At 48.6% G+C, this 22,880-nt stretch overlaps 1 protein-coding gene across 2 annotated transcripts in view; it reads right to left on the minus strand.

Moving 5' to 3' along the window:
- QSOX1 (quiescin sulfhydryl oxidase 1) overlaps positions 1-20,130 on the minus strand; it is a 43,443-nt gene extending 23,313 nt beyond the window's left edge. Inside the window, exons 1-2 of one of the 2 annotated variants that reach the window (XM_007989311.3) lie at positions 19,796-20,130; positions 8,379-8,479 (exon numbers count right to left, since the gene is read on the minus strand). In XM_007989311.3, coding sequence (XP_007987502.3) covers positions 8,379-8,479; positions 19,796-20,060 — 366 coding nt within the window. In that variant the 5' untranslated portion in view covers positions 20,061-20,130. The remainder of the gene's footprint in view (positions 1-8,378; positions 8,480-19,795) is intronic. The other variant, XM_007989312.3, reaches the window with a different exon arrangement.
- Positions 20,131-22,880: the final 2,750 nt, after the last annotated feature.

Genomic DNA, 22,880 nt, shown 5'->3' on the forward strand with positions numbered 1-22,880 from the left:
AAATACTTACCATATGGATGAGTGATGAAGTACCATTGCTGTTTTCCTTTGCAGACCCATCTGAAAATATGAAGTGCAGGCACTTCCTACATCCCTTGGGAAATGTCAGCTTGCTTCTATGTCAATGTGCCCTTGCTCCTTACTTGGGAAAAGGGGCTTAGAGGCTGGTGTGTCTGTCCACTGAGATGTCCCAGCCCAACACAGCAGACACAATCAAGGAAGGGATCTCCAGAACAGATCCTCTTGAAGGGAGAGCCTGAGTCCCTGGAAAACATGCCTTGCTACAGACTAGCTGATTTAACACATCACTTTGTCCTCTTTTCCCACGTACATGACACTCCAGGCCTAGTCTGTCACCTCCTTGGGGCACGAGGACAGAGAGAACAGAGCCTGACTCCTGGCAATCTGGGCTTCTGCCCAGGTGGCAACACAGCTGCCAAGGCTTTTGCCTGCACTCTTCCGATTCAGGAGGGAACACAGTTGAGTTGTCCTGGAAGCCGGCCACTGAACTGCCTAGGGGAGAGCCTGCAGGCTGGGAAGAGGCTTCTCCTGTGGGACCCTAGCCTCAGGGCCACTTTTCACTACCTTGGGCTTCTGCCTCCAACAGCCAAACACTGGTTTCCTTCTCCCTCCTTGGGATAGAGCTGTTTGGCCTTATCCTAAGCTGGTGGCTGAGAACAGGCCCTGGGCTCCGGCAGACCTGGTTCAAGGACTGGTTCTGCTTTTCTCTTGCTGTGTGACCTTAGGCAATGCATCAACTGCTCCGAACCTTCGCATTCTCATCTTTGAAATGAGGATGACGCCATCTACCTTGAAGACTTGTGAGGATTCCATGACCACATACCTAAAATGCTTAGCACGGTACCTGGTGCACACCACAAGGAACCGGTAAACGTTAACGGCATCATCATCACCCACCATCAGCATCCCCTTCCCTCCTTCATACCTTTTAAACACTAGGAACCATGATCAGCTAGGACTTGTCTGTTACAGCCATTTGTAGGCAGAAAATCTGGAAGCCACCTGCTACCCTCTCCCACATGAGGAACAAAGGCTGCAGAGGAGCCACCTGTCTCTCCCCACCTGCAACCTTCTGCTCCCTGTGACCTCCCCTGGCCCCTTACTCCTGCTCACTGCTTTACTCTCTCTTTTCAAAACATTAATACAAACTTTTATCGTGGATGAAAACCATCCACTTATACATACCACACATATTTAAATAGTGTTCTTTACAGTTATTTAATTTTATTTGCCTAATACAATTGTTATTCTAATACTTATGAAAATCATAAATTTCCTTGATTATGAGATATTGATAATGTAAGTTACAGTATTTATGGACTGATACTTTTTCATAAACAAAATTGAGGATACATCTATTTGAGGTTTGGTTTGCCGACAAATAATAAACCAGGTCAGGTGCAGCGGCTCACACCTGTATTCCCAGCACTTTGGGAGACCTAGGAGGGAGGATCACTTGAACCCTGGAGTTCAAGACCACCCTAGGCAACACAGTGAGCCCCCATCTCTACAAAAAGTTAAAAATTAAAAATAAGCCGGGCACGGTGGCTCAAGCCTGTAATCCCAGCACTTTGGGAGGCCGAGACGGGTGGATCATGAGGTCAGGAGATCGAGACCATCCTGGCTAACACAGTAAAACCCCGTCTCCACTAACAAATACAAAACAAACAAACAAACAAAAAACTAGCTGGGTGAGGTGGCGGGCGCCTGTAGTCCCAGCTACTTGGGAGACTGAGGCAGGAGAATGGCATAAACCGGGGAGGCGGAGCTTGCAGTGAGCTGAGATCCGGCCACTGCACTCCAGCCTGGGCGACAGAGCGAGACTCCATCTCAAAAAAAAATTAAAAAAAATAAAAATAAAAATAAAATAAAATAAAATAAAAAAGAAACCCGAGGGAGATGTTGTGCTGCAGTTATTCATAATGATGGTGCTCTTGTTTATTTACAGACAGGTTACACTTTGACTAGCTTCTACACACGAGAACAACACTGACATCATGAAGCCTTGAACTGGGTGGCTTTCCCACAGCTACAGCTGTTATTTTCACCTCTGAAAAGTAATATGGTCATTTTTTGTCATCAACCATCAGGTCACCCACATCTGAGCAGGTACCCACATTAAAAGGGCCTTGCATTACTTCCACCAAAAGGCAGCCTCTCCAGGCTGGGTGTGGGGGCTCACACCTGTAACCCCAGCACTTTGGGAGGCCGAGGTGGGTGGATCACTTGAGGTCAGGAGTTTGAGACCAGCCTGGCCAACATGGTAAAACCCTGTCTCTACTAAAAATACAAAAATTAGCCAAATGGGGTGACGTGCACCTGTATCCCAGCTACTCAGGAGGCTGAGGCAGGAGAATTGCTTGAACCTGGGAGGTGGAGGTTACGGTGAGCCAAGATCACGCCACTGCACTCCAGCCTGGGTGACAGAGAGAGACTCTGTCTCAAAAAATTAAAAAATTTTAAAAAGGCAACCTCTCAAGATCCCAGCAACTACATGCAGCTTGGAGTCTGACCAGGAAGCTCGGTCAGCCAGAGTGGCCCAGCGGGGTGCAGGGACCCCAAGAGCCTCTCCCCAGGACACAGGCTGAAGGGAAGGCCCTGCTGCACCTCAGCTGTTCCCTCTGTCCTCGGAAGCTTCGCACCCACCTCCCAGGCCAATGTCTCCTCCAAGCTCTGGCTCCCACGCCTCACACTCCTCAGGAACTTCTTCCTAGCCACCTCACATCATTCCTCTTTTCTACCACAGCCCCCCCAGGCCTACAAAGAGATTAGAATCCTTCTAGTCTAAACCTTAAAAAAGGAAAGGATGGGAAGGGAAGGAGGATGGGGATGAAGAAAGGCCCTCCCTCCTTCTCCAGCAACCGCATTTCCTTCCCGTGTCCCCATGCTGCCAACATTCCTGGAACAGTGTCTGCCCTTGCTCCTTGGACTGCTCTCTCGCTATCCCCACGACCCTCAGCTGAAGCCGTTCTAAGGAAGCTCTGTGGTGACTTTCTCTTCAGCCACTGCAGTGATCTCTCCCCACCCTCCCGGCCTCTCTGTGGTAGTGTTATTACTGCCTGCTTTGTCCTCCCATGGCGAGCATTCGTCATCTTTTGTGCCACATTTCGTGGTTGCTCTCCCTCATTGCCTTCATGTTGCCACCCTTCCCTGGTTGGCTTGACACTGACCAGCCCTACTTGGCCACCCTTGCCCTGGTCCTAGCTTCACTTTCGACTGCTCTCCTGTGCCCACTGCCCACCCCCATCTCCTACCCCGGTCTCTCCTACAGCCACACGTCAGGTCCTGACACTCTTCTATTTAAAAAGCTGTTGAAAGCAGTGTCACAAAGAAGTTGCTCAATCTTGTTTCTAAATGAATGAGTGGATAAAGGGATCAATGAACAAACCTATCATTTCTCCCTTGCCAAAGCCAATGACTTTGTTTGTCCAAATGATTTGCCAGCTAAACCCTCTGCATCTCAGTGCTCCCCTGTCCTAGACTCCTGGTTCTTTCTGGTGGCCTCCACCCAGATGTCAGGATGCATCCCCTTCCCCACCATCCCCAAGACTGAGTCACCCCTCTCCCAACCTGCTTTGCCACCTGTGTTTACCTCACCCAGCGACCGGTCCTCCTCCCTGCCACCCACACCATCCCCCTCTTCAAAAACCTGTCATCCAGTTAGCTGACAAGTTCTGTGAATTTGACCTCCGTGTTACCTCTTCAAAAGTCCTCTCCTCCACCTGCCTTGTCTAGACCAGGCCTGACAGACGATGATGTATTTTTGGGTCACCACATCAGTCTCCACCTTTAATGCTCTCAGAAGTTTTAGTATACTCAATCTTTTCATTCTCCAGCCATCTTCCTCACTGCTACTAAGGTTAGTTTTCTAACGCACAGTTCTGGTCTGAACATTTTGCTCCTCCTCAAATTTCTTCCATGACTCCCCACTGTCAATGAATAATGTCCAAACTCACTGCATTCAAGGCCGTCCAGACTCCAAACCCAAACTAACCTTACACTGCCCTCCATTCCCACCACTCCAGCTGCAATGAACTTCAACCTGAATCCACTACCCACCCATGCACCCACCTTTGACCAGGAGGCAGGATGACATTTTATTTATCTCTGCAAGCTCCACAGTGTCTGGCATCTCTCAATAGACATCTGTTCAGCTGAACAGAGAATCTCTGCCCTTTGATCACCCTGGAAGCTCATGTGGAAATCAAGTCAGGGCACATTTTTGTCCTCTGATGAAAATGTATCCTTATTAAGTCAACCATGGAGGTGTGTGCCCTGCCCAAGGGAAACCACCACAGCTCCCTGGAAGCAGACAATTAAGACTTCGGGAGTGTGTTTCTTTTCTCAGGAGCAGTCATCACCCATCCCTTTTCTTTCATCACTTTACACAGGAGCTTCTGGAAGACCTCCAGCCGCTCCCTAATGGCAGAAAACCAGGCAACACCCAGCTGGTCTTCACGAAACTACGGAGTGACTGCTTTCTTGGGGTCAAAAGAGCTCAAGAGAAAGCACACTTCCCAGGGGTGACACCGATGGCATTCAATTCCAGCTTTTATAACATGTTTTAAGGAAAATGGTCTAGCCTCCAGATATTTATGGTAAGCCCATGAGGATCCACCTTAACCACTTCCAACACTGTGGATGATCCTTGGAGAAGACCCCAAAAACAGCACCTGACTGCTGAGAAAGGGGCCCACTTCCTTTTTCCAGAGAGAGACAGGAGACATCCTGGAGTCCTGCCTTCCTCCCCGACATCTCACCTTCTAGCAAAAGCCACAAAAGGTAACAGCCCAGATTCTGTACAGGGCATCCCCGCTCCCAAACCTGCATTCAAGGACCTGCCATTTCTGGGCTCCCTCCTCCCCCAGCTCTGCCTGATCCTTCAACATGAGCCTCTGCCCAGCTGGACAAGTCTCCTCAACACGCCACCTCACCCTGCCCACACAGGGCCTTGGCTCTCACCTTCTTGCCTGTGAGGCCCACCTACACTCCTCTCTCCTAGCCAAACCCCAATACCAAGTTGAAGTCCCCTCCTACACGAACTGCTTTCTGACGAGTGAAAGAGCTCCGTGAGCCCAGCAAACTCCTGTGGCATTCCCTGGGAACCTGTTGCTGGCTGCCTCTCACTGGCCATGGGCTCTGGGGATCTCACGCTCCTGGCCTCGCCTGCAGTGGTGAGTGTGGTGCTGGGCACCCAGCAAGCATGCCCGCAGCGGCTGCTGACAGACAGATGGACTGCCACACAGTCCAGCAGCGGCCACAGAGCAGGCACCAGCAGCCCCATGGGTGGCCCAGGAGGGAGATGGGACAACACGAAGGAAGCAAACTTTTACTGAAGTCCAAATCACACCAGCGTGGTGTGGTGGCACTTTCATATGGAAGACCTCACTTCACACTTGGCAACGGTCCTCTTAGGTGGATGTTATCACCCCATGTTTACAGACAAGGAAACTGGGGTCCACGGCTGGGGCACTGATAAGTGACTTTCCAAGCCACATACAGTAAGCAGTGAGGCCAGGATTTGAAACATCACTGATCTCCTCAGAGCCTTGAAGAGGCAAGATCCGCCCTTCCCCACCCCTATGCTGCTGTGCTGTGTACCCTTTGTTCCGGCCAGGCCTCCGGCCATCAAAAGTCCCATTCTATACCCACTGAAGGGCACTCCTAAGGCCCAAGGAGAAGTCCCTTGACTCGGAAGTTCCAGCCTCTAGGTCACCAAGCTCCAGTCAGAACCTGCAGCCAACCAGCCCCTCCCTCTCGCACACCTTTGTTTCCTTCCAGTTGGACTCTGGCTCCAGCCTGATGGGGACCTGACACAGCCAGCCTGCCCTTCAGGCCCAGGTGTTTACTAAACAGGCTGGGCTGGTAGAAGCTCACTGTTTGCTCATGTTGGCAAGTGGCCGGAGGCAGGTCAGTCACACATGCCACTGGGGGAGGCCAGACTCTTGTGTGTGGGCCTGTCCCCATACCAAAAGCACTCTCTCCTCCCCCTGCTTCACACGGGTCCTCACCTTTCAGCTCTTCATGGGCAGAGTGCAAGGACAGGCTCCAGCCCCCAGGGGGCAGCAGGCAGGGCAACAGGGCTATGTCTTTGCCCACCAGCGGTCCCCAGGGCAGCTCTGCTACCTAAGGATCTGGCCACGATGCCCAAGGGCACCCAGGCTCTTCAAGGACCCGAATCTCTGGAGATTGGAATCTGTTTGAGTAGTGTTTTCCAAACACTAGAAACAACCTTGTAATGAGCTGTCAAATCAATGTATTTAATCACAGCCGTATTAAAAAAAATAGAACAGAAAATATCACAGTTTAACTGCACTCAGGAAGAATTCATCTGAAACTTGTGTTCTAGTGATAATAGACACATACCAACTTTGGGATCACAATGTAAAAATGTGTACTGCTTACAGTTGGTCACAGTAAGAAACTATTTGAGAACTGCTGCATAGGACCTCAGAGCAGGGACCTGCCAGCTCAAGCCATTTGGCCTACGGACTGGGCACTGAGTCCCCCCTGGCCAAAACTGAGCTGCAGGTTCCTCAGGAGAGGCAGGAAAGGCTGTGCCGGGTGAGGCTACCGTGTTGGTCTGTGGACAGATGACTACCAGACTGGCCCTGCCAGGTGCTGCCCGTCTGGAGACAGGGGAGGGCTGAGGAGCGCAGCGAGGGCCCTCCCAGCGCCCCTCCCACAGCCAGCCAGGCAGTTCAGGAGATGGTGACTCTCACCTGAGGCATCCAGGCTGCGTGCGCTGCGTGACATGGGGTGGCGCTGAGGAGCCTCTGACCTGCTGAGCCTAGGCCACCTCCTTCATCCCTGCTGTGCCCAGCTTCTTCCAGGCAGAGTCAGAAAGCCCAGGTATCAGGCCCTGGCTGTCAATTGGTCATCCTGCCCCGGCTGCTGTACCAGTGTCAACCCCTCCCCTGGGGGCTGGGCAGTGGCTGTACCCCTGTGCCCCACGCTCACTGTGAGAAAAACATCAGCCTGTGAATGATGGTTCCTGCTGCCACACTAATTTGCCCACAGCTTCCCATTGAGGGCTGCTCACCTGGTTCAGCCAAAGGAACAGAGTGCCCTGTTTGAATATTTTCAATTATAAACCTTAGGGCCAAGGATAGCGCCATGTCCCTGCCGGGAAGGCCTTTTATTTCAAAGGGATGATTGGCATGCACTCTCTCTGCTGCCACTTTTCAATGATGTGGCAGTAGCTGTTGGTTCACCACACTGTCTGGAGACCAACCCGGTCTCAGCTAAACCCGGGGCCTGGGGGGCCCTGACCCTATGTGGTAACAGTTTAGGAAGGGACTTCTATTAGGTGTGGAAACCCTCAGTCCAGGGGGCGTTGCACTGGGCTTGAGGAACAGAAAGGTCACGTGGAGTTAGAGCTGGACGTTCCTGGTGGAGCCACAGCCTTACTTCCCGGATGGATGCTGCTGGGGTAATTAAGCTGTGTTCTGGCTCACAGTTCTGTTTGAAACTTGGCCACCCCCACCCCCAGCTCAGAGGTATCTTGTTCCAGGGACAATCCTTGGCATTTCAGCTTTCAAAGGCATTTCCTAATTATTCTTAATGGCTACAGAGGAAACTGCTTTTCTAGATGCCATTCTGGTGGAAGGGTACATATTATTTATAGCTGGTGATACAGAGACAGAGATTTGAATTTGGCTTCTCTAATCTGGAAGAAAACTAATTGGATTAGAGCCAGGCCTCAGCCTAGGGGAGGGCCCTCACCATAACTGCAGCAGCCTTGCTGCCCTGGACTATCCAAGGCCTCCTATTTGAAAGCCTTGGAAGCTGTTCAGACATTAATTAAGCTGTTGATGCCCTGCGGTGGGCAGGCTGGCAGGTAAGGCATCATCAGAGATCTCGTGCCACTTTCCACCAGAGCTGGGGTGACAGAGCCCTCATGCCTTGGGTATGATAATTCCCGTGCTGGGGATCCCTGCTGCCTGAGGCACTGACATTCTGACAGTGGGGTGAAGCTATCCTGACAGGTCCCTTCTCAGCTACCTGTGGTTCAAGGCATTTGCCTGAGGAGGCTGAGGCTTGCCAGAGTGTCTGGGGTCCCTTTGTGGGGAACCACTAGGCTCCTAGAGTCTGACCCTGCCCACAGATGGGTCAGAGCCTGAATCCTGGTTTTATAGAGTTAGGTCAGACCTCCAAGGCTTGGAGGTCAGGAGGGAGAGCAATTGAAGAGGACCTTGGGAGCTGGGAGCTCTCACCAGCCCAAGTGATGATCACCTCCCAGCTCAAATCAGAGCAGCCGAAATCTGCCCATCCAGACACATCCCACATGGCCCCTTTCCCTTATAAAGGGAAACAAAGCAGGCCTAGCCTGCCTTCCCCTCCTGTCAGTCACACACCCTCACAGTCGGGAAGCCAGGGATGTTGAAGTCTCTGCAGACTGCGCTGTTGGTCTCCTCAGCACAGTCCAGGGCGGCGAGATTCAGGGCCGGCCTCCAGGCTGAAAAGACAAAAAACCCAAGGGTAAATAAGAGGGGCTGGCACCCCCTCTGCCCACCCATCTCCCCCAGTGCAATGCCTCACCCCTGCCAACCCCACAGCACCTGATCCCAAAGCTCTTATGACAAAGGTCACACCTTCCTTGGAAAAGGACCTCTGAGATATTCCAGCTGGTCTGCATTACGCTAGCATCTCACAAAACGGAACCTGTGTTTTGGATGATTAGCATAAGTAACACTGCCTCACAATGGTATCTGTTTCCCCATTACTACTATGTGAGGTCAGGGATAGGGGATGAGAGATGTTGAAGGAGTCTGTCCCGCTCCTCGCCACCCCCCACCCTCCCCCCACCCAGGGAAAAGCCCTGGTATTGCCTCTGTCCCTGGGGCCCTAAATGGGATCAGTTCAGAAGGGTGGAGAACATGCCTTAGGGGATTTGGAATTCCCCAGGGGACCCTTGGGGAAGGTTCCTGGGGCCAGAGGTACTGGTAGTGGGCAGAGCTTGAGTGACTGGGGTAAAGGGTATCAGGAACTGGGTCCCCAGCCAGAAATGAGAGCATCTGGAATCCAGGAACTGCAGGGAAAGAAGCCTTGAGGCCAGAGTCTGGCAAATTAACCTTGCCCCTGCATCAGGCCCCAGGTCACAAGGCTGCTGGCTGCTGAAACATTGGCAGAGAGAATAATGGCACCATTCTGGGCCACAGCCCAGGATCTGAGAAGAAACAAGCTCATATACCAGGCAGCTCTCCTGAGCTCAGATTCCAGGTCAGGTGCCCCATGAGCATCTACCAAAGTTCCACCTACATGGAGGCTGCTCCAGCTGGAAGCCAAGGTGCGCACAGAGGAAGTCACACAAGCCGTGAGAGGGCAGTGACAGGGGCCAAATCACGTGGCACAGAACTCTCAAGTTTGGACCCAGCCAGGAGAGGTCGGCCCTGCAGACCAAGGCATGGGCTCAGCAGGAAAGGTGGAAACAGAGCTGAACCTAGACCGTCGGTCCAGGGGGAGGGAACTTCCTGAGCAAGGTGGAGGAGGACAGGATGAGCAAAGACCATGCTGCCTGGACAGGAGGGTTTTTGGGAGGCACGGGAGCCAGAATAGAAGGGAGCAAGAAGGGGCCAGACTTGGGAGTGTTTGCCTGGACAGTTCAGGATGACCTCCATGGCAGCTGGACCCACCTGCGTCTCTGCGGCAGATGAGAGGAGAAGGAGGCCTGCCTGGTGGCAAGCGCAACTCCCATTTGAAGCTCATGCCCCAGGGGCAGGGAATGGAATTTACACAGGCAGCCCACCTAGCACCCATTACGTACAGAATACTAACATCTGAAAAACACTCCTGATGGTCACAGTTTTAGCAGGACCTCTGACCCTACCTGATATGGTTTGGATCTTGTCTCCTCCAAATTTCATGTTGAAATGTGATCTCCAATGTTAGATGAGGTGAGGTACAGTGAAAGGTATTAGACCATGGGGGCAGATCCCTCATGAACAGCTCGGCACTGTGCCCTTGGTAATGAGTGAGTTCTCACTCTGACTTCTTGTAATATCCGATTGTTTAAAATAGGGTGGCACTTCCCAACCCCCTCCTGCTTCCTCTCCTGCTTTGCCTTCTGTCATGAGTAAAAGCTCCCTGAGGCCTCCCCAGAAGCTAAGCAGATGCTGTGTACAACCTCCAGAACCCTGAGCCAATTAAACCTCTTTTCTTTATAAATTACCCAGCCTCAGGTACTTATTTTTAGCAATGCAAAAACACCCTAATACTCCACCCTAGAACTTAACTCCTTACAATGTCTGAGAAGAACACAATTGCAGAAGGTATCAGAGCTCCTAAGAACACCTTATGCCTGGGGAAGGAGTGTTACCCTCACCTCCATGAGACAGATGCAGGAAAAGCCTGGCACACCCTGATGCATCCCTGGAAAGAAGGTAACTAAGTTGGCCCTTCTTGGGGCTGATACAAGGGAGGGGGCTCTGGGAGCTTGAAGGAAGGCCTGTGGCCACAACACCCCCTTCTTTCCCCACCTTTTTTGCTGGTAGTCTGCTTTTGGCATTGCAGCTTCTGGACTCCTTGGTAAGAGGGAAGTGGCTGGGGAGTTGGGGAGAGGAAGTGGATGGAGGTATTTACCAGAGTCAGACTTCAAAAGTATTTAGCAGAGTCAGGTGAGCCACATCCTAGGATGCCATTTCCCCAACTTCCTCAACACACCCCCACCACACACTTTTTGGGGAGCTTTCTTGACTCCCTTAGCACACAAGGATAGCAACCTGAGCCTATCCAAGTATCTGCAAGCTGGGGTGCATCCTTTGGCTTTAAACCTCACCTCCAAGGTAGCCTGCACAAAGGCAGGTATGGTCAGCGCCTGCTGCATGCCAGGCCCAGGATGCAATCCCTCTGCCCCTACCATGGAATTGCTGATCCCAACCTGCCTCCACATCCTGTCCACTCTACCTGTGAAATCTCTTCCCCCACCCAAACCTCCATCTCCTCATGCCTGTCCTAGGTTGGCATGAACCCATGATCTGGTTTTTTACTGACCTCACCTCCAACCTACCCTCCGTGTCCCATGAGCTAGTACACGTTCTCACAGCAGGGCCTCCAGAGAAATATCAACATATTATTTCTCTCCTGGTGAGGTTCTAATGTGCTCCACCCCTCACTGGCCTCTCTAGCCATCAAATGATCTTTTCTTTCTGTGGATCTGAGTATGTCAATCTCTATTCAACAGTCTGTGGGGGCTCTAACTAACTTTAGAAGAAAACCTACAACCAGAAGGTGGTTCTTCATTTGGCTGCTGTCCACATATCCAGCCTCTTCTTACAGTTATTTTACATTAAATTAAGTCACAGATATTCATAAAATAACATTTCCAAGTAAATTAAAATACTGAAACATTAATTGCTGAACATAAGTTTAAAGTATATATGCTTTGGCATCTTGTTTTTGTATGGCATAGAGAATACAATCGGGTCTGTAATAAGCATGAAAAGTTGAGGAAACATGTTTCTAGAAATTATGAAATGGTGAATGTTAATGGAAGACAGTTCACAATGCTTGCTAGTTTTCATTAGAAACTAAGATTACTAAGGAGTAAAAACTAATTAATATAAGCAACTAAAACTAGAAATAATAAGGAACATAATTCCATATGCAAGGGAAGTATGGCGTGGTTTACAAAGGAAGTCATAAAATACAAGGATGTATTTTGATTAAGGGAAAAAGAGTCATTTTGTTCTAGAGTGACTGGTTATTTCACAACGAGAAAGAGGAAGAGTACAGGACAAACTAACAGATACAAGGAAGTTGTGAAGAGAAAAGAACTTCAAGTGTGGTCAAATGGGCTAACTTATAGTTTTTGTGTGTTTTTTTAATGAGCCTTAATATCAAAAGTACACTGATGAAAAATCAGAATTTGGTCCTCTCTGTTAAAACAAGGTTTTCTTGAAGTATTGATCTGTTCTTAAAAGGAAATAGTGAAAGGTTTTTCTGTACCTTGTAGGTAATTATCCTAAGAAAGAAGGATCCTTTGTTTTATCAAGATGATTCCCTGTGCTTCATGTTGTCTTTATTAGATCTTTGATCACTTAAGAAAATGGAGTCCTCCCTATAAAAGAGCTAAGATTTTTTTCTGCAACAGTGTAACATTCTATATTTTCCTTTTGAAGTCTTTTAATTATCATTCTGGTTAGATAAATGACTGTGACTTAACAGTGACCTGTGATCCAGTTTGATCAAGTGATTTTTTTTGTTTTGCTTCTTTGTTTTTGTTTTGAGATAAAGTCTCACTATGTCATCCAGGCTGGAGTGCAGTGATGCGATCATGGCTCACTTGTCCGCCACCTCCCGGGCTCAAGTAATTCTCCATTTCAGCTGCGTAAGCAGCTGGGACCACAGGTGCACACCACCACACCTGGCTAATTTTTTAAAATTTTTCTGTAGAAATGGGGTCTCCCTATTTTGCCCAGACTGGTCTCGAACCCATAGGCTCAAGGTATCCTCCTGCCTCGGCCTCCCAAAGTGTTGAGATTATCATCATGAGCCACTATGCCCAGCCTGATTAAGTGTTTTAATTTTAAACCTTCGATATTTTGTACAAACTTCCCAAAATCAAATTCTAAATTAAGGCTTTCTGAACTTGAAGTAACTTTGAAACATTCCAGAGGGCCCTGGAACATCTCAAAGATTCTGCAAAGCAGAGATACTAAACTAGTTAGGCTCATTTGATGTATTAATTATATGCGAAGCATTGTCAAACAAGAAATGATGTTTAATCTTCTTTGAGTTATATTTATTAATGTATATTTACAATTGTTACTAATGTGTATCCCCAAAATTATATGATATGCCTAGAAATATGATGTATTATCAGCCTTAATTTCAGTTATTAGGTTAAAATGTTGTATGCACAGCAATAACCAAATTTCCTTGTCAATTGTGTCATTATTATTATGAACTCTCATCAGATTTTTACCACAAACATTTTAAGTCTTATTGTCTACAGTTAATTGCTTTATTCTGTTTTTCTAAAAGCTTTTTTCTAAGCAACTATAATCCTAAAGTGCTTCATCTTCAAGGAGATCCACGGAAAAGTCTCTGATAAGTACCATTTCTGATAACTTCGAGATAATATGATTGGACTGTCAAAGAATTTCCAGAACTCTAATGAAAAAAACCGATGGGTCTGCAAAACTGATAACCAAGATCAAGCAGAACAAGAATTAATTACATGAGACTAAATGAACCAATGAAGAATTATGGGTTGTTATGGTTTTTAAATTTGAAATGTTGTTGGTTCTTTCTAATGTTTTGTTGTCCTTATTTAAGAAAACTTATTTTCTTTTAAGCTATCTATAGTTTTCAGCAAGTTGGTAAGTATACTCTTGTGAACAAAAATGGAAACATTTTCTCCCTATAAGACCTCTCTGGAATTCAGAAACTATTTGTGAATATTCTTATTTTTATGGCAATACTGTTATCTGCATAAGTTCAATAAGCATCTGCTCTCTTTAAAACAGGATACAATAGGAAACACTGGTGATGTTACCGAGGTTTTGAGTGTGATGCCATACTTGAGAATATACGTACGATGAATCTACAGGTACTGCAGGTGAAATCTGAAGTTGGGCTTGGTTTGGCTTCCTAGCCTTGAGAGGTTGTTAAAAGTCCAATCTGAGATTTCCTATAGATAAGTTCCAGCAAAGCAAACTTAAGATGAGCCTATGTGATCAATCACTATTCTTGCCACACTTATGTAAATAATCAGGCCAAGTTTGATGAGACTAAACATATTCTGCGAGCAAATTAGTCTTACCCTGACTATTCTATTCTATTCTATTCTATTCTATTCTATTCTATTCTATTCTATTCTATTTTGGATGGAGTCTTGCTCTGTCATCTAGGCTGGAGTGCATTGGCGCGATCTCGGCTCACTGTGACCTCTGCCTCTCGCTTACCCTGATTATCTTTGGTAGAAATGGGGGTGACTACAGAGAGAAAAAATACATTCCTGAAGACAAACTATAGTACACCTGTTATTAGATTGTAGCCTTGTTGATCATTTTCAAGTTTTTATCATCTACCTATAAGACGGATTGCATCCTGAATTCTTCCAGTTTCTTCCAATAACTAGCTACAATTCTCCAACTAAGAACAAGAACTCTTCTGTGCCTAGAGCCCTAGAAGCAGAAGCTGAACAACTTCAAGGGACAAGTCTCATGCCTGATGTGTAAGCCACACAAAGAGTTCACCAAAATGCCCAATGCCATAACCAGAGACAATCAAACTGCAAACTAGGACAAGAAGTTGACAATTTCATGCTTTCCTAAAACATCTGAACAAGAGATTCATTGGAATAAGTCTTCCACTTTATCCTTGATTACGTCTACCTTTTTTTGTCTGGCAGGATAATGCTGTGGTCAGAATTTCACAATCAGTGGCTTCTGGGGGTAACTTCATGAAATGTTGGATTTGTAACGCTCAACCCAGATCTTTACATAACCAAAGGGATCCTTTAGTCCACCCAGGGGGTAACTTCCGCAACATCCCTAACACAACTATTGTTCAAACTGTACTAGTGGTCCCTTTTATAGAGTCAGACTTTTAGACCCATGTGTTCTTACTCCTTGCTTTAATTTAACCCAGTCATGGGATGCTAGATAATAGAAATGCTACCTATTAGCTGAACAGGGAATCGGTGCAATTGCTGACACTTTTTGTTGCACATGGATAGATACATAGGGTATTGAGACTCAGTCGCAAAAAATGAACAAATAGTACTTGGTTAAAAAGGGTAGATTCCTCATCTGGCTCGCTCTTTCATCTGTTCGATTTTAGCTGGTTTGCTTCATGGGTCCATGGCTAGGCGACATATTGTAAACTCTCAGTATCATCCTGGGGAGAGTCATTATAGTAGTTTCCCTGTTATACTATATCCTCTCAAAAAGTCTTAAACATCTTTATGCAGCCATCTGCCGAATGCTAAATGGTCTCTCTCCAGAGTGAATGATCAAAACTCCAAGTAACATGTGATAATGAGCGTACCTTAACCTATAAATGATGTGTTAAGACTGAAAACCCAAAATGATGATTACTGAGAGTAGTGCTGATGCCCTGTTTTAGTAACACTCTCACCTAGGTGAGAACCTGACCAAAAGGGGAGAATTGTTAAATATTTCTAGGAGGCCATTGGTTGGGACTGAGTTCCTGCACAAGGCCCGAGACCAAACCACGATGGAGTCCCTCAAGCTGAAGTCCCACGCCACCAAGCCAAAACTAAGCTGTTGATCTGACCTTTCAAGAAATCAGGAGAGAGTGAGATAACAGCCAAATCTCCAAACAAGCCAGTTTCAGCCAACATAAGGAAGTCTCCTCTGCTTTAACCTTTAAAAGCAACCGAAATAACCCATCTGATTTTTGATCTGTTTCTGCTTTCTTCAGCCTTTTTCTGTCTATAAAGCCAAACTCTTCTGCTCAGCTCATCAGAATACTCATTTTGTAAGACAGAATGTGCTGTTGCCTGATTCTAGAATCACAATAAAAGCCAGTTAAGATTTTTTAATGTGGTGTAATTTTGTCTTTTGACAAGTAACAGGAGATGGAATAGAGAAGGTCCTTATCTGAGTGCTCCATTGTTAAAGCAAAGCTGCATTTAAGCTTTACTGTCAAAGCAAAGCAGAGTTGAGTGACAGAGACTTTCTGAAGTGTCAGGTGACTCAAATGCCTAACACCAAAATGATCACTAGTATCAGTCCAGCTCTACCAGTGGGGAGAAAACCTTTTCCTGGTGCAATTATTGCTCTGAACAGGGTAATTTTTGTACCAACAACAGAATAAATGGACTAATGGAGAGGGGAAGGGTGGCAAGGCAAGAGAAGCTGGACAGCTGTAAATTTTGGAGTGATGGGTGAGAGGATGCCCTGTAGTGAGGGTGTTGTGGGGATTCTGCTGAGTCCCCACCGGGGGCTTGGTCTGGAGTCAAGGGCAGCATCCCCTGCCCCACTCACAAGCTCAGGGAAGGCACTGGGTGGAGTAGGAAGCCTTGCTTGGAGTTTAACTGGCTGCAGCACCGTGAGCTCCACATGTCTCTCTGGGCCTCTGCTTCCTCCTGGATCAGCAAGGGCCAGGATGAATGATCTCTAATGCCCCTTCCAGCTCTGACAGCCATTCAGGTGCTGGATGGCAAACAACTCTTAACAAGAAATATGCAGCCTCCGAGTGTTAAGTGGGTCTGGGCTTCCGTGAAGGCAGAGGCACAGATGTACCCAAACCACAAAGAGCCAGCGAGACCTGGTGGTCTAGTGACCAGAAGCTACCAACCCTCAGCTCTGGACTCTACACCGAAGTCTTCAGGAGTTCTCCTGACACAGAGTTGGTTTATGCCCTGTCCAGCTAGTCAGCACTATGCGGTCACCAACTCATGCCTTCCTTCCTCCTTGCTGACAGTTTCTGGGCAGTGACATCACTGGATGGACAAAATGCCTTCCCTACCCCTCACACCTGGCTGACACCCCCAGTCTGAGTCAAGATGATCCACGGCACCAGCAGAAGGTTCTACACTCACACTGTCATTTGGAATCCTGTGAGGCTCAGGCCACTGGCCACCATGAACTTGCAGTGGGCTCCTACTCTGTACCAAGCTCTGGTGCTGGGAATCACAGGTACACATAGCAGATGTGGCCTGTGGCCTGTGCCCTGGAAGAGAAGGGGGACAAAACCAACACTGCTCACTGTCACTCAAACACACACCTTACGAACCTCACCTTCATAGCTTGGCACACACTGTTTTTCCACCTGGAGTATCCTTCCTCCTCCACCCACCTCTCTACCTGCCCAGGCTCCAGAGAGCCAAAAAGAGCTGGAGTCAATGGCCTCCTCCAGCATCTGTGTAAACCTGGCAAGTTACTTATCTGTTTTAAAAAAAGAGGAAGACAATATCCATAGCTCAGATATTTTCCGGGGTAAGGATTGTCATAATAATGGCCTGTGAAGGCCCTTAGCAAACTGCTGGCATAAGGCAAGCGTGTAATAAATAACTACTGGCATGAAGGCCTTTGGTGATCAGATTAGCCCTCTGTGACTTTCCTCCCCTGAGTTCCTACAAGAAATGGCTGAACCACTCCTTTGGCCTTTTTCAAACACAGCTTTGTAACAATTGCCAATTTTCCTTCTGTGAGTAGTTCATTTCCCCAACTGCAATGCAAACAATGCTTATCACTCAACAAATATTTGCTGATTGATTAGCCAGTGAATAGCAATGAAGGCCTAAATTGGATACTACCAATTTCCCAAACATATGGTGGGAGCTGCTCTGTAATAGAAAGGGGGTGAACCAGGTGCTCAGAAACACATGCTCTGCCCCAGGGCAGCACTGCCCTAGAGAATCTACTGCCCTAGTCACTGAAGAAATGAACCCTATTCAGTCAGACTAAATGCCTGAAGCCAGCCAAGTATGGCTGCAAAATTCTTCTCTCTCCCCGTGACCTTCACTCTGTCTCTGTTTCCGCCTCAAGATACAGGTGTTCTCAGCAGAGAGCATGGGCCATACTCACACAGCCCACGGTGGGATGAGAGCAGCCCTCTGTGGGCCCACAACCAATCTTTCTCAAGAAACCTCAGGACAGAGATGAAGCGAGACCAATCCGAGCTTCTCAGCAGGGCCTTACCAGGGAATACCCCTTTGGGTTAGAGTGGAGGACATTCTTCATTGCAGGCTGACAGCAGATTCTGCCAGTGCCCTCCCAACACGATCTGGCTCAAGGGCTGACACACCAACGGCTCACAGGAGACCTCCAGCTTCCAATGAAATCTCCCACCTCCCATTTACCCTGGATCATCCCCACAGACTTTGACCCTTTCATTTCCTTTTCAGAGGTTAAATTCTGATTTCACTTTCTTATTTTAAAGAAAGGCTCCATGCACTGGGGAATACCGTTTGGAAGTGGTAACCCTCATCCAGGAGCAGACTGGGTTAGTATCTAGATATGCAACTCATGGGAAAACTAAAACTCTGCATTGCAAGAGGCTAAACATGTGAGTCAGCTGGAAGCTAATCTTTCCCTCCAGCACTCTCAAGAAGGAAGAAATTCAAGACGAAGTCCATCTGCAGCCATTGAACACCTCTTGTAGCCTCAAAGTGGAACATGATCAGGGAATTTTTATGATGTTCATGCCCACAATGTCCCCTGAGATTTACCTTCTCTTAGGTGTTCCAGTTCCATGATCCGTGTTCTTTCTTCCTCCTCCCCTGACCAGATGTGTTGACATCACTCCTCCCCTGACCAAATGTGTTGAAATGGTGTGAAGCACTGCTCAGAAAGGCTGGTTCAGCTAATGGGACCAGTGGGTATGTGGGCAAGTGTAAACTGGAGGTCAAAACAGCTTATAAGTTTCATTTAAAAATAATTTTCCAGGACCATATGGCTAAAAGACGTACACATGGTTCCATCTAGCCACTTCAGAAACCAATCTGCAAGCTGCTCAGGAAAAGAAGGAGGGTGAGTCTGAAAACTAACATCTACAAAGGCATTATCCTACCACAAAGAGTTGAATTTATCAAGAAACACCAACAGCAGAGAAGGGGAACAATGGTTCCAGTTCCGCTTTCTCTAGAAAGAGGCCTATTTCCAAAGATGCCTACAGTTCTCATTCAGTGACCATTTCAGGGCAGGAGCCCGTGCTAGCGACCTAGCACCAGAATCAGGAAGTAGCTCCATTCAGAGGCAGCAAGTCAAGAACAAATCACTATCACTACACCACTCCTGCCTGCCAAACGCCCACTGCCTGGGTTAGATGGATGTGTGACACCACAGGAATCTTTAAATTGTGGAAAGGAAACTATGAGACAATGTATGCCCAGTACTTAGTAAGGTGCCTGAAATGACAGGTGCTCCGTAAATATTAATTACTATTATTACCATATTTCCTCGACTCTGTCTTAAGTGTTTCAAAATTTTAGCATTTCTGTAATAGAGTTCCCCTTAAAATCTCTATACATGTAGTGGTTTTTTCCTATCCTTCTACCTCTTGGGCTGTCACAAAATGAACAGTGTGTCTCACAGCTGATGTCTTGGAATCCAGGAAATAGTTTTGATGCCCCAACCTGTGATTGGGAACACGGAGCAAGAGCCAAACACACACCAAAGGCCTCTGGGTGCATGGGGTTAAAACATTAGGGTCTGGGCGGGGGAAGAGAGAGAAGGATGTGGCCCGGAAGCTAAGGAGCTGGAGGCGGCAGGTCAGGAGAGGCCCAGAACAGAGATACCCCCAACAAAGACAAAAATGAGAAAGGAAGTCTATGTATCACTTCGGTCAACCAGTCGAGGGAGTGGAGAAAGGTGGTGGGGAGGCAAAATGAATGCCCGTTCCCTTTTCTCCCCAGCACTGACCCACAGCAGCTAAGGAACCTGGCAGGAAAGCGACATGGGTCCCTGGACGAGAGGAAGAGGACTGCCACAAGGCTGGACCAGGAAGCCGTAAGGTGTCAGCGGACCATGCGGAGGAAGGAACAAAGGAGACCCCTCTCTGGGGAGGAGGCAGTAACCTGGCGGGGGATGAACCGGGCAAGCAGGGCAGGGCTGGCAGACCAGGCCGCGGAGAGGGGAGAGAAGCTCGGGATGAGGGCCAAGGGGAAAAGGCAAGGGAGCGGGAGCCAAAAATGGAGATGAGAAACATGAAGGTGGGGGTCGCGGGATGCGCGGAGAGGAAGAGGTGGGCGGAGGTGACTGAAAGAGGGACGTGCTCCCGCAGTAAGGGGCTGCCCGCGGGGCAGGTGGAGGTGTCGGGGCGGCGGGGCACGGGGTAGCGGGCCGCCGCCGCTTCTCACCTTTGACGTCTTCGGCCAGCGCCTTCCACGTCGGGGCGAAGGCGATGCAGTGGCCGCACCAGGAGGCGAAGAACTCCACGGCCCAAGCGCCGCGAGAGCCCAGCACCGCGCCGCGCACCGTGTCCGCCTGCAGCAGCGTCAGCGGGTCGGAAGGCGAGTAGAGCGCCGAGCGCGGGGCCGCGCCAGCGCCGGGAACCGCGAGCAGCAACAGTAGCAGCAGCAGCAGCGACGGCAGCGGCCCGGAGCCGCGGCCGCACCTCCCCATCCTCGGCGCTGCGCTCACCACCACACGCAAGTACCGGATGAGTCGGGTCCCGGCGCCGCGGCACCGCCTGCCTCCGCCCGCAAGGAGGAGCCACGTGGCCCCGCCCCTGAGCCCCCGCCCTCCGTGGCCGGCCCCGTCCCCCCACCCCCTGCCCCGCCCCTCCGGCCGCGCCTGGGCCCAGGAGCGGGAGGGGCTGAGCTTGCTGCCGGGGCTGGCCGTGGCCGGGTGGTGAGCCATCCTTTCGCGGTCCGCCGAGGCCTCAGAGCTGCGCAAGCCGGGTTCCCGCCTCAGGCCCCAGGAGGCGAGGTGTACAGTCCGGTCCCTGGAGCTCCATCCCCAAGGAAAGGAATGGAGCGCCCGCTGAGCAGTCGCTGCGGGGGCCTCGCGGAGGTTGTTTGGCCTGTCACGGCCCCCGTATCCAACGGAAGAGGAGTCCGTTGGAATAGACGACCTGGATTTCTGCTGTTTTAGGGCAGTTCCTGGGCTCCCGCAAAGCGATGAGACGTTGTGAATTAGATGCAGGTGGGAGAGAAGAGGGACGCGTGGTCTGCGACCACCAAGACCCCACAGGATCAGATGCACCCACCCCTGCTGATGTCCGTGACCATCTAAAGGGGAACATCATTTGAGGGGCCCTACTCATGGATCAGAAGCCCCTTCTCTACTGTGGGGTGTGCTGGGTTGGCGGGCTGTTGCCGTGGAATCAGTTTCCTCAGGACCCACATCTGGCCACCTTCATAAGGTTGTTAGGGCGATTCCAAGATTCGGGGTTCCCGGCAGCCCAGATCCCCCACATCCGACTCTTCAGCCCACTCAGAACTCTCCACGCTGACTCACATATCCCTGTCACAGGTAGCCTGAACAACTCACCTGGTGTTCATGGGCACTAAGGTGTTAATGGATTTTCTCTAGTTACCTTTGCAGCACCACTGTTTTGAGTGATTTATTTTAAGGGGAGAAGGTACTCCTCAGAGGGTTGTCACGGTAATATTTTTCCTTTGTGTCTGCCAGGTTAGTCCCCTTCACCTGTAAAGGGCTTTGAACTTAGATTTGTTACTTATACAAGTTTTACTGAGTGGTGTCATGCCAGGCACTTGTTTAGGTATAAGGATAAGGCAGTAAACAAAATATAGACTCTAGGGATGTGGAACTTACATTCCAGTAGGGGTAAAGAGATGATACATAAGTAAATGTAAATCAGATGGTGACCGATGTTATGAAGAAATGTAGACTAGGGTAAGAATAGAGTGGCAGAGGAGGTGCTATTTTATACACGAAGATCAGGCACAGGTCTTCCTTTAATATTTGCTAGAATTGAGTCAGTAGTACAAACGGAGGCCCACATACCATGTCTACATATTTTAAAACTACAAATTAAACTGTAATGCAAAATTCCTATCTTTTTATCTTGACATGTATACCTTCATCATAATCTGGAAAGCCACATTTAAGTTTAGGATTCTTGGACCCTTCCGAGATATGCCCTTGAATGCAGTGCTTTGGAGGGGGAACATGTCCTTGGCCCTCAGCCTTCCTTCTCTTGGCACCCCAACACTGTCCCATACTTCAAATGGCCTTGTGCCCACACCTATAACAAATACATCTGCACATCAAAGTTTTGTCCACACCTCCTACAAATAGCCTCCCCTTAACCACCCCTTGCTCCTCAGGAGGACAGACCTTGGGAAAGGCTGATGTAGCCCGTAGCTGGTGACCTGTTGCTATTGGGGCACTAGGTTCTAGGGTCCCAGGTACTCACAGTATGCTATAAAAACGGGAGAGGGGCAAGACCTTTCAGTGAGTACATCCCGTTGGCCTGTGGGCTTCTTGCTCTATGTAAAGGAGCATGGACGAAAGAGAATCAGGTGCTCAGAGCCCTAGACTGGAGCTCCTCTTGCCCCAGTCTTAAGGCAGTTCTAAAGAGGTAACATTTGAGCCAAAGACCTAAATGAAGTATGGGAGGAAGCCCTGTGGAAGTCTGGGTTAGGAGCATTCCAGGAAGTGGTCCAGAGGTTGGAGTTTTTATTACCTTCATGTGTTCATATTCTGTCTTCCCAAAGTCTTAAGCTGCGTAAAGAATTATGTGTTAACCAATTGGAGTGTTAGTACCTTGCTGACTCTCCTCCCCATGACCCAGCCAATTCCAGTTGCTGGGTACTCCTCCCTGGTACTCAGTCCCTGTACAGCTTCTGCTGTCCAACTTTTCTCACTCCTAGCAGCCTCTGGGACCAGAATGGACAGTCCTCTAGTAGCGTTGGATTCCATGGGTTGGAAGTACTGCAGCGGCTGGATCCGGTACCAGTAAAGTTTGGTACCTTCAAATGCCTCTATTGTTAAACAGTGTTGTAGTTATCTTTCCCATGGGCCTAGAAATTAAGGAGATAATGTCTACTGAACATGCTGAGTGCCTGAGAAAGACACCCCAGATAAATACACAAAGACTTGCTTGTTTGAATATGTGTTTCAGAGCATCAGAAATGGAAAAGAATACAAACTATTTGAATGGAATAGAGAAAAGGTTGTTGGCAGTGGTGCCAAAGAGGGTTAGGACTGAGAGTTTTAAAGTCTGAGGTTTCTGTATTTCATCAGAAGAGGGATTTTCAACTCTTTAAAGTCTTGGAAACCTTTTTTCAAAGAGAATCTTGAAACTTAAACAGATAAGAGCAATAACAAAGATATAACCTAGAGCAAAACCCACTTTCTGTGGTCAGTGGGGCTCCCTAGGCCTCTATTTGACAATCACTGGTTTAGAATTAAGAGCAGAAAACATAAGAATCAGAACTTGCCCTTCTTGCACTTCCTGGAACTTCCTGGGATGAA

This window comes from Chlorocebus sabaeus, chromosome 25 (assembly GCF_047675955.1).
Source record: "Chlorocebus sabaeus isolate Y175 chromosome 25, mChlSab1.0.hap1, whole genome shotgun sequence".
Lineage (NCBI taxonomy): Eukaryota > Metazoa > Chordata > Mammalia > Primates > Cercopithecidae > Chlorocebus > Chlorocebus sabaeus.